The sequence below is a fragment of the Triturus cristatus genome, chromosome 4_2, assembly GCF_964204655.1.
Source record: "Triturus cristatus chromosome 4_2, aTriCri1.1, whole genome shotgun sequence".
Classification (NCBI taxonomy): domain Eukaryota; kingdom Metazoa; phylum Chordata; class Amphibia; order Caudata; family Salamandridae; genus Triturus; species Triturus cristatus.
The window spans coordinates 163,996,678-164,008,749 of NC_140586.1; the positions used below are offsets into that span (position 1 = coordinate 163,996,678).

At 41.2% G+C, this 12,072-nt stretch overlaps 1 protein-coding gene across 28 annotated transcripts in view; it reads left to right on the forward strand.

Annotated features, from left to right (window-relative positions):
• NACA (nascent polypeptide associated complex subunit alpha) overlaps nucleotides 1–10,902 on the forward strand; it is a 38,174-nt gene extending 27,272 nt beyond the window's left edge. For all 28 annotated transcript variants that reach the window (XM_085600930.1, XM_085600955.1, XM_085600932.1 and 25 more), the window contains 6 exons: nucleotides 3,870–3,952; nucleotides 4,372–4,449; nucleotides 5,789–5,935; nucleotides 6,453–6,581; nucleotides 7,360–7,482; nucleotides 10,786–10,902. In XM_085600930.1, coding sequence (XP_085457056.1) covers nucleotides 3,870–3,952; nucleotides 4,372–4,449; nucleotides 5,789–5,935; nucleotides 6,453–6,581; nucleotides 7,360–7,482; nucleotides 10,786–10,800 — 575 coding nt within the window. In that variant the 3' untranslated portion in view covers nucleotides 10,801–10,902. The remainder of the gene's footprint in view (nucleotides 1–3,869; nucleotides 3,953–4,371; nucleotides 4,450–5,788; nucleotides 5,936–6,452; nucleotides 6,582–7,359; nucleotides 7,483–10,785) is intronic.
• The last annotated feature ends 1,170 nt before the right edge of the window (nucleotides 10,903–12,072 follow it).

A 12,072-nucleotide genomic window follows, 5' to 3' on the forward strand; every position in this document is an offset into this window, starting at 1 on the left:
CAGCCTCTCCATTCCAACTTGGTAGGCATATCATGTATACGATTCTTCTATTGTTGAAGGATTGGCCTGAAGTGGGCTGCCATAGTGAAAATATTATCTGGAAGGTGTGAGCCTGTGTATTTTCCCCACACAAAATGGTCTGGACTGGCTCTTCCCTTCAGTCTAGGTGTGGTTTCTGATTCCAGTACCTCACCTTCATTGTAAAATATTCTAGTTGGGTTCACAAGACAGTCCATCAAACATGTGGCGACCCATCAAATTAAGTATTGGAACATCTATTTTGGTGGCTACCACATCACCTAGGAGAGTGACCAGGTTGTCGACAGTCTTTTGCAATCAACAATTCGCTGTGTCACAGCTGCATACTGTTTCATGGAGACCAAAAGATGTTTCAGTGTTGATTACTAAAGTACTGTCAGACTTCATATCTGTTACCTTCTCTTCCTGTTTCTCTAGAATTGCTTTCTTCCAGGCCAGAAGTCTCTTCATTACAAAACTTCCCCAAAAAAGGCTCGGAAATTGTACCAGGGAAGGGCACATGTTTCCCAGACGTTTGTCGCCTGTTTAGTAAAAATGTTGCGCTCCCAGAAATTGTACCTCCATAATACTCGTACATCGCCATTCTTTTGCAGCTATACAGTTTAACATGCATTTAAATCCATGTGGCTTTCACATAAGCCAATGAATTTGGAGCTCTTGAAGTGCTGCACCATGTAAGCCCAACACTGGCAGAGGAGTTTGAATTGTCTTTAAGAACGGGTTTGCCTGATTCATGGCCTGTGCTACTGGCCATCCATGTTTCTCTTGTTATTGTCTACACAAGAGGCTAGACACAAGTCACTGTTGTACTCTTAGCCCTTGACGTTTCGATTCTGAGCAGCCCTACCCCTGAGCCCTGGCCTACTTGGTTATCGTCTATGGGCCATTAGTTAGCTAACCGAAGACCGACATAAAGGAGATGTGTAGAGAAATATTTGTAGTTTGCAGGGTGATGGCCGATTGCACATGCCTTTGACTTTGGTGCATATTTCTGCCACAGTTTCTGGTACACTAACAAGATATCAGTATACTCATGTTGTGAATGTAGAGGACTGGGAACACTTGATGAAGGCAGAGTTCATTGTTTTTATTTTAAGTGACTTTCTCACACATTCGAGTGTCCCAGCTGGTAATATTGCTGTAAATTGGTAGATACATTCTCTATGCTGCTGCTGTCTGTAAACTTGGAATTTGGTTAATCTGCTATTTGAATAGCTTTAACATTACTACAACCAGAGCATTTTGTAGTCTGGCAGTCTCTCAGTAGGACATTTTTGTCCTCATTAGTTGGCTTTGCCAGCCTCTATCACTTCCTGAGCCACCATAGGTGTGGGTGTTCTCTGTGAATAAGACCAAGCTGGAACTCAGTCCATGTGCTGCTTTGGAAACAAAATGACCCAGGTAGTAGCGTGCTCTGGATCACTAACAGCCTCTCTGTAGCAGCCTATAGAATCCTGAGTCAGCATGGCAGAGTATGCGTTTTTGCCTCTCCCCACAATTCCTCTTTGTTTATTTGTGTTATGCGTTTTGATGTTGTATGTTTATCTTGGCTTCTTCATTTTAGCAGTAAATGAGGTTTAGCAAAGGGAAAATGTCAAAGCAACTAAACCGGTCTATTGGGTGCCTGTGAGCGTTTCTAAGATAAAGACTAAATGTCTGATTCTTCATGTGGAGTGGCTGGTATAATTTGTTTGATTGTTGCTGTTTTTGGTGGGCCCTAGAATGTCATAGTTGTGCATTAAATGGAAATGTATACCTGTTGTAATTGGATTTATATAGCGGTTACTATCCCTGATGAAGCGTTTTATGACGAGTAGCACGCTACTCTGGAATTCCAGGTTAGTGGTTAATCTGGTGATTATTATTGGTTGCGGTTAGTCTTGTGCTCTCAAGGGAAAAATTGCATGCATTTACTCCATTAACTTTGTGATAGATTATATATTACCTGTTAGGTGTGATTATTAGTCTGGGCTATGTGGATTCAGTTGAATGGTCGGTGAGATAGGCTGGTGGGGATTAGGTAATGTTAGGCTCCCAGGATAGGGTTTTAAAGAGGAGAGCTTGTGATCTACTAAATGAGGCATCCACCAATTGTAGAAATATAATAAGGATTGAGGCAGGTGTGCAACTACATGGAGCCTATACTCTGAAATAGTGTGGACCGTAACACAGTAGCATAATTTTGCCCATTCTAAAGAGTCCCCTGTCCCAAACCAGGGTGGGTCATATACTAAAAGTATTGGGTTAGGTCGCCATTTTTGTTTTTGGGGGGGTGGCTTTCAATGAGTAGTTGTGGCCGTGAATGTCACTTTTTGCTGCCTAATTGGTGGAACTCTGTTATCAGCTGCACTGAATTTCAAGGGACGCTCAGTGTAATATTACCCCTGGAATTTTAAATGATTATAATCCCTTTATACAGTTTTAGTGTTACATAATACTTACCTATTCCGGAGTTGCTGAAGTAATGCACACCGGAGCCACTAATTGAAACATGCTAGTATATGAAGCTATCGGGCACTGCTGTGGATCCTCTTATTACCTTTATATTCCTTCCACCTTCCACCTTCCACCTCCCACAAAACAGTACGTGAAGTTGATATTTTCATGAGAAGTGCCTCTAAACTGGCTGTGCCACATGCCTCCTTTAGGATGGACCTGGTAATAGTTCTGGCCATAGCCAGCAATATGTTTTGTTGTTGTGTGTGCAATGATGGAGAGTGAACGTTTTTTAAGTAGGTGCTCAAACAGGCTACTTTGACTAATTGAGAGGATGAGATCTTGCCAGTCCCCAAACAGAACACACGTATGTTGTATTTAAACTTGTGCTGGTTTTTGTTGCAAGTGGACAACTTTTCAAAGTTCTTGGTGTTGAAAAGTGGAAGTGCTTTTCTTGAGGTAATGATTGCGAATGTCTATTTTCTATTTGGAACGGGTTGTGACATTTTTGCTTGTGAATGGTGAGAGGTGTGGTTTTTAGAGGAGCCCTCCTTTGGTAGGATAGTGGTGCTTGCCCTCCCAAGGTATGTTTGTCCCCACAAGCACTGATAGAGCAGAATCATACCCCATCCAAAAAACACTATCAAATATGCATGGACAGTATGTATCGGTCACCCTTGGCACTACCTGCATTCGCCTTGAGCACAGCCACTTTTAGTATGACGGCTTCTGTGTAGATGAGTGAAAGTTTCACAAATTCTAACCCTACTTTCTTTACAGTGTAAGCTTGGTAACCTCTAGGCAGGTATGTACAAATTAGAGGTTGCCTGGCACAGTGCCCAATCAGAAACCAAATACTCCTTTGTTTAAAAATAAAGGATTAGCTGAAAAACTCAGTTTCCAGCTTTACAGTCCATCTTTGATATTTTTACAGCATTTTTCACAATTTGAGGCATGTGCAGGGTTTTCTGACTGAGGCTGTTTTTAAATAATACAGAATAGTTATTTGAGCCAGTCTTATTCGTGTGTGAGTATGCCATTTTTAAGGGGGGGGGGGTCGTCACATCTATAATTTTCCGATCATGGTAGGCTGTTTGCTTTGACCATTGTTACTGTGTTTGTGCGTTTATGTTCAGCGATGTACGTATAGTAGCTCAGTGTTGCATTTATGGATTGTTTCTTGTCTAGGGTAACACAGAGTGTGGGCTGCAGGGTTGTATTAGTCTTTTAATGGAAGACGGTTGGAAAATGCAACATTATCCATTCAATCCGAGGTCACGAGGGGGCTCTCACAGCTGGTTGGACCTTCTCTGCCGTGAGGGGGAGGGAACTGTGCAGCAGCTCCCAACAAGGGTGGAGAGACCAGCTATGTGAAGCTTGTTTGTCTTTGATAGGGTCGGGGACAGAATCGGACAGCGATGAATCTGTACCCGAGCTTGAAGAGCAAGATTCAACCACAGCAACGCAGCAAGCCCAAGTAGGTGCTTTCATTTCCTTCTGTTTTCTCGCGCAAATTCGAAATTCCAGTTTTCTCTGGGGCTTATTGCTAAAGATGCTGACCACCCGATGTTCATTTAAAGGCAGAGCCATTGGAAAGAGGTTATTGTTTTATTTGGTGCCATTCGGTATTCCTAAAATGTTAGATGCCCTTCTATAATGACCAACCTGTACATACCACCTGATATCCGTGACGAGTAGCCGCAGGCCTTTCATATTTAAGAACTAGTAGGCTAGCAGTGCTGTACACCATCTTGATGGTTCTTAAATATAGAAGTGTTATTTCTGTCGTAAGAATTGGATCACCTTTAGTTTGAAGTTTAAAAAAAAAAAAAAAGTATCCATAGAATGGACTAAGATTTGCTTTCCTCACCAATCTTCTCTCGCCTCTTTGAGCAGCTTGCAGCAGCAGCCGAAATAGACGAAGAACCAGTCAGCAAAGCAAAACAGAGCAGGAGCGAAAAGAAAGCGAGGAAGGTGAGTAACCATATATGGAGTGGTATGTGGAAGTTGGCCTTCATTCTCACTTCCTTGAAGGAGCCATGGCTTGAAGTTGGACTTTCTGGCATAATGACCATCTCTGCTGAAGATGATCTGTCATTAAGGCACAAGAACTTCGCATGTTTTGGGATCCTATTGCAAGAGTGCTTCACAGTTTCGACTCCGATCTGAAGAGAATGTCATGGGCAAAAGTATCTGATCAGGAGGAGGATTTGTGTGTAAGCAGTAGATGTAGGCAAGTTCAGCTAATGTGAAAGGCGCAGAATATTCGAGGCAGGCCTGTGAGATTTTATACTATTGTTGAGAGGGACACTGCAGACGGAATGGTAGGCTGCAATACAAAGGGGGTAGGTAGGTGGGGCAAGGGCATGTCTTATATTCCACCTCCTTGTGAGCATTGGTTTCAACCTGTCTGTTCTAACTTTGTTAATATAGACCTCATCTGAATCAACTAACTCTATAGTAAAGAACCTAGATTTGGGCTTAGTGCAGATGGCTAATTTATGTGGTGTTATGATCCAGAATGTATGAAGCAGTTTAATTCTGAATGTGCATTTTGTGAAGAACTAGTACCAATATACTGTCCTCTCCGCTCCCCCACCCCCCTGTTTTGGGGTTTATGCTCAATCGCACAAAGCAATCTATTAACCGTTTCACATGTTGATCACTTGGATCTCTTCCATACCTCAGAATGGACTCTACCGTGGTAAGCATTTACAGCATGTGCTTTCACTATCCCCACCTAATAAAATGTTCTGTCCTTTTTTGGGGAAAGGGTGATAGTTGTGTGTGTTGAGTGGAGTGCTGCACACAACTATTAGCTTAATTTTTTATTTTATTTGTGCTAGCTGATAATTGTTACATGTACCCTGTGAAACAGACACCATACCAATAAAGCATCAAGCTGGGGTGAAATGATTTCCTGTTACAGGTATGATGCATCAGACTGGTAGCGGTGCAAGGAATATAGATTCAGGCTAGGCCATCATTGCAAATCCACTTAAGATTCTCTTTCGTCACCCTAAAGTCATAGAGATAGTAGCATGCCCTGAGGTTAAATGGTAGGGTTTTTTTGGTATCCATCTTCTGAACTAAAATTGACTGGTGAACAGTTTTCCTCCTGCATTGGATCCTCTTGAAGTCTTATGTCTTTGGTAGTCGGTCAGCCTGTGTCTAAGCGTTCCTTTGCTTTAAAAGAATTAGAAGCTCATCAGTAATTTCTTTGTTTACGGCAAAAGTAGAAAAGTGTCTGAATCTGACGGAGGTGCTTTCTTGCAGGGAATAGGCTATAATTTCCTTGCATTTTATCTTGCAGGCCATGTCCAAACTGGGGCTTCGCCAGGTAACCGGAGTAACCAGAGTCACCATCAGAAAATCCAAGAACATCCTTTTCGTCATCACAAAACCAGATGTGTACAAGAGTCCAGCATCTGACACATACATAGTATTTGGGGAAGCCAAAGTGAGTACGCCACAGCCTAATGCGAAAGAAGAGCCCGGTAGCACCAGTTACCACCTATATTTTTGTATTATTAAGTTATAAATTGCAAACTGCCACCCAAAGGTTTCTTGATGCTAAATGAGTAAATGCAAAATGGAACTTAAAATTCAGAGAAATGGAGTATAGGAAATTGTTCACTGTTCCTCTAGAGGCTAAGTGGTTGTAAATGGCCCTGCTATTCAGAGGAATTGAGTTCCACTTCTTGGGAACCAAATGGAAAGAGTGCCCACCGAAGCGTGCCTTCTTCCAATATGCACCCCCATTCTTGAGTGGTGCATTGAGGCAGTATCCCTGTCTATTTGTGGTGTGGCCCCGCGCCAGCTAGTCTGAAAATTATTTCTTAAAATGTTTAAAATCTCTGGAGATGGGAATGTCCTACTGTTAAACCGTCTAGAACAAAGTTGTGCTGTTTGAAACCCTTTGAATGCCTCTGTTGGTCCAGTCATGTTGACATTGCTTCCTGTATGTGTCTACACAGATTGAAGATCTGTCACAACAGGCACAGCTTGCAGCTGCAGAGAAATTCAAGGTGCAAGGAGAAGCTGTCTCGAACATTCAGGAAAACACGCAGACACCGACGGTACAGGAAGAAAGCGAAGAAGAGGAGGTAAGGCAGTCGGCCAGTGAGCGTGGGCATCTTTTTTCATTTATAAAGTTAACCGTATAGAATAGACATATGTATTGGCAGAAGACCTTTAATAAGATAACTGTATTGCACAAATAAGGTTTGTGCAGAAACTTGAGGTTATACAGCAGTTTTGTGGATGTGGGTGGTTACATCATTTTTTTGGTTTTGATGTACCAGTGTAATTAAGATATATATTAACCCATAATTGCTCTGATTCCTATTTGCAAGTGGAAAATAGGCTGTAGCTAAAAGCGGGTATAGGCACAACTGCTTGTTTGCCAATGAATAAAAGTCAAACGTAAGGAAATTTACTTTGGCAGTCACGATACCGGAGTTAGGAAATGCCATTTACTTTTAGAAAAAGTGTCTTTCTAGATTTGTCTGATCAAATCTGTGTCTTAGCCAAGCCTAAAGCTCTGGTTTGTCCCTAGACTACTATTTGAGGGATTAAAATAAAGTTGCCATTTTTTTATTGAGGTTGCATTTCTGCTTTCCATTTGAAGATGAGTACATCGCAAAGAGCAATAGGAACTGCTGACTCTTCCCTTTGTTGGGCTGTGGTTTTGATGAAGGGGTGGGTTGATGGTTCCTCAAGGGCCAGAATGCATTTGTGTTTATTTTACTTTTGATTTTAGTTTTATTGGGGATGGTAACAATGCCAAGAAAACTTTGCATCCAATCTGTTATGAAGTGCAAGCAAGCTGATCTAGGATGATGCCATGTACATTCCTGCTCACGTTATTTGTGTCTTCTGTAGGTCGATGAGGCAGGCGTGGAGGTTAAAGACATTGAACTGGTGATGTCCCAAGCGAATGTCTCGAGAGCGAAGGCCGTCCGTGCACTTAAGAATAACAGTAACGACATAGTGAATGCCATTATGGTGAGTTATCGATGGGGGTAACAAAAGTTCTAATAAAGTGTATGCAAGCCCTTTGGTACATGGTTGGCATTCTGTGTAAATGAGGATCATTATGGCCCTGCTAACCAGTATCTCATGTACTAGAGATTTTTTGCTCTCAAATTTCTAAAGGAGAGGTTACTATCCTCTTTTCCTAATTTTCTATCATGGGCATGTGTCCGGATCTATAAACAGATGAGCTATAAGTGCCCGTAGGATCCCCTGAACCGTTTTTTCGTTTGGAAAATGCATTAATGTAAAAAAAAAAATGTAAAAACCTAAAGGTACTTTTTTTCTCCTTATTTGAAAGGGTAAGTTACTACTGTAAGGAGCAATATCTGCCAAATGCACTTCAACTGTGTACAATCAAAGGCTATAACGTTGCCAAATAAAGAAGGCAGTACAGTACTGTTTATTGCAGTTTCTCATGTGCAGCTACTGCATTAGACACCAAATGCAGGAACTCTTGCAGCTATTTAAGGGCCTAGTAAAAGGATGTTTGGGTTCTGAGGATCTGGCAAATTTGTGGCCCGATTGTAGGCATGTAGTCAAGCTCAGCAAGGGCAGGCTGCACTTCATAATCGTGCCCTACATTGTGGCAACGAGGTCCAGCTGTCGTGGACACCATCTGTGTGGTTACCTCAACAGGTGACTCTGGTCCACCTACAGCCACTGTAGTGGCCAATCGTAAGCAGTTTTAATCATTGCTTGAATAGTGGCCTTTAAAAAAAAAAAAAACGGTCCTCTTCATCATTCCATAGACGAATGTCTTCAACCAGTAGATTAGTTATCCCTGACGAAAGGAGTTTGGAAGATCATGGTTAATTTGAAAACTTCCTTTCATTTTCCCCTAATTGTGGTGCAGGACATGGTACATGTTCCATGTATTTCCTTTAAAAAAATGAATTCTACTCAAACCTTTGCGACCGATTCATTAAAGATGGGAACGGGAGCCCGTATGGGTGAGCTATGACTTAGAATACAGTTTATGAAAGCATAATTTAATACATCAACATGCTGAAACCGAGAACAATGCACTTAAGATCCTTCCATCGATCTTTCCTTCTCTATAACATCATCCTTCATATAGACCAAACTACAGTTCTGTTACCTCGACAAGGTTGGGGGACCAGACTTAAAGTCCAAATTAAAAAAAGGTCAAACAGACGTTTTCGGTTTTTAGGGTTGATTTAGCTGTTTAAAACAAAAAAGTATATAAGAGTTGCCTCTTGCAGACCTGTTCTGGGGATCCTGCAGGTGTGTAGAAGTCTTAGGCTGTTTATGGATATTCGAGAGAGTTAGATGATGGAGACTAATGTATCTCACTGTCCTGACCTTAGAGATGTCTTGGAGGTAGTTTTGAATTTTGAAACATCAAATGGAACTTGGGTACAACACTTTTTCACATCTATAGCTGCTTATTTACATACTGGAGAGATGCAGCATAGTCTACTGGCTAAATGGATTATTTACACTGCTTTTGAACCTACAGGTTGAATGTATCTGAGGATGTTGGTTAATTATTGCAAACATGCATAACCGTTCATAGTATTTTATTGCTTTTAAATTGAAAAACTAATATTCTCCGGTCTTATCACAAATGTATTTACCTAAATGTCCACTTGGCAATGCCCATGTTCAGAAATAACTACTTTTAACATAAATCAAAGGGAGAGTTTTTGGGGGTGGTGGGGCAGGAGGGTGGGTAGAGGGTTGTTTTCGCAGTCTATCTAAAGATTGAGCAGAAATGTATCTAGCAGGGGTTTAACTTGTATGGTCACAGGCATACATTCACACACAGTAGGAGCTACTACTTTTTCCTGGGGAGTAACCACAAATGTAGTCTCTGCAGATTTTCTATTCAAATCAGGGTAGTTTTGGTGTTGCTGTGGAGGCCTCCAACTGCATCTTCAAGTTGTATTGTTTACAATTCAGTGGGCTTACAACCAGCCCTCCAGCACACCATTAGTTTTTTGCGTTGTCCCTCATTTGCAATCTATGTATTTCTTAACTTCTGTAGGCTTCCCTTCCTTTCTTTCACTGGGGCATGGGCCAAGTACATGTGTTCTTCCTCGTCATTTTGCAAATCACTCGTTTTTTATTTTATAAGCATTTCAGTATTCTTCCTGAACGTGCAATCTGCTTTCGTACTTTTAACACCCAATTACAGCTTCTTATTTCTGTTGCTTTCACAAGTCTCTTGACGCTTAAGTTGCTTAACACAGACAACTGTGTTACTCCATGCCACTTAACTGTACGCCATTGTACTCCACACCACTAACTTTTAGCCATGTTGCTGTACAGCATGGCTAAACACATTTGCAAAGCCAATAGCACTCACATAGGCAAGACCTATTGGCTTTGCCAATTAATAGTTACTTTCCATTTCCTTACTTTTTCCTCTTAGCCTTTTTCTGTGCCTTTTATTTCCCCCCTTGTCCCCCCATTCTTTTATTTTTCTTATTAGTCCCAGTATCCTGATAAATTGTACTTGCATTAGGCTGACTTTAATAATTACCTCCGCAAAGAGGAAGGCCAGTGAGGGCTGGACTTTGGGTTGGCTTTGGATGATGTTGACCAGCAAGTTGATTTGAAAACAATCCAAAAATGATATGGAATACTGATTTAAAGTCCACACTAAACATATTTTGGTCATTTTCTTAGCTGCAAAGAAACTTTGACAATATGATCTTTACACACTGCCTTCTTCATTGTAGTTCTCTTTGGATTTATGCCTTGCCTATGTAGATCCTACATCAATCAGCAGTGCACTAACTTTATCCTTTTGGTTGTTGTGCTAGAAAAAACTGTAGCCTATCACCCTGGGACATTTCCTTTTTTAACATCAGATTTTTGCTCCCATGCCAGCTGCTAATGTAACACCATTTAAAACCTTTCTATGTTGGTAATCTGTCCTTCCACAAACCATTTTAAAGGCTTTTTATTCATAGTAAACTATCACTCCTCACTCACTCCAGATTCTCCATTTTGTTTGAACACTGCATTGCCCCCCCCAACCCTCCCCCAAACTTCCGGTTTGGTGAGGGAATAGTATTGTTGGGGCTAAAGCAGCCATGCTACAAAACTAGCTGGTCTGTCTTAAGATTCGGTCTTCTAGTGTAGCTGTTCTAAGTCTTCCAAGGCAGAGTTTTGATTACAGTTACCACTCCAGCTGACAGTCAGCAACTCGGTCACATCCTGACCATAGTGAAATATTATGTAGGAATGTTTGGCTTTCCTTTTAACCATAAAGTTCTTAATGCTATTTTCTTTTTGTCTTTGCAGGAATTGACAATGTAAAACAGAGTGATATATTTTTTTGAGCTGCTGGAGCGTGGATGAAGCTGAATTTGTACTATTTCTATGGATTTAATAAAGTTGTGGCTTATTGTTGGTGACGAACAGCTGTATTGTGCCTCCTTTTTTAAAAATTGTTTTATTTTTTATTACTTTGTTACTGGGGTTGCCTTTTGTTGTTACTGGGTCCAGATCGTAGTGATAGTTATTAAGATGTTTTAAACCAGGGATTAAATATGTATGGTTCTCTTTAAACCTGTTTGAATTAGAGCCGTTGTTCTCGTCAATACGATAAAAATTGGAGGTTTCCCCTCACAATGTTGCACACAATCTAATTACTGTGTATTCAAAACTGTTCTTCCACAACTATTTGGCTGGTTTCACTGCCCATACACTACGAAAGCAATTGATTTTCTTGAAATTCCACGCCTTTGTGAGTGCCCAACTAACCTTCCAGGTCTCCCAGATATCCAGGCAATGCGAATATGTTGCATGTCTTCCGAACACATTTTAAAATGCACTACCGGAACTATCCTAGCTACAGAATGAAAGACCAGTTATATTGATATTCCTTCATCTAGAGGGATGCCCATCTTGGGGTGCTTCTAATGTCAATCTTAATCATTCCCTTAGTGAATTTTACACCATGTTTGATCGGGCAGTCCTTTATTTCTCTTTTCATAAGATTGATTAGTGCAGTAATAAATATAGGGATAGGAAAGTCTTTAAAGGTCCCAGAAACTATACACTAAGGTTTGCAGGCAGTTTCCACTTTGAAGAGCTGTAGAAAATTCTGTAGTTAAACTTGTTTCTACAGTGGATAACGGGGGCAGCCCATTGGTCTTTGCCCCAACGGATATTAAGTGCAGGGAAATAGAAGAACTTGTCAGTTGCCGTGAGTCTTTCTACTGAGGCGAGGAAATTTATGCTGCATGGGGCTCCTTCTGGACAGGGAGGCCACTTGCAATGTTATTTACCTAGTACTAAGCAAGAAACTGATCTTTGATGGGCAAGACAAATCCGAACTCATCCGCTCAGTATTTGCCACCAGACTGCGAGTTAAATTGTGCTCATAAACAAACTGATTTACTTTTGTTTGATGCAATACCTGCCCCTCTTTGCAGTAATTGTGGGTGTAACTTGACTGAGCAGTTCAGTCTGATCATGGACTGGAGGGCATGTACCATCTACTTGCAGACCATTCAGTCTTTCTACTACGCCGTCATGTTACTCTCTACTTGTGCCTCCTGTTTTATGGTAGTGAAGTAAAGAGGA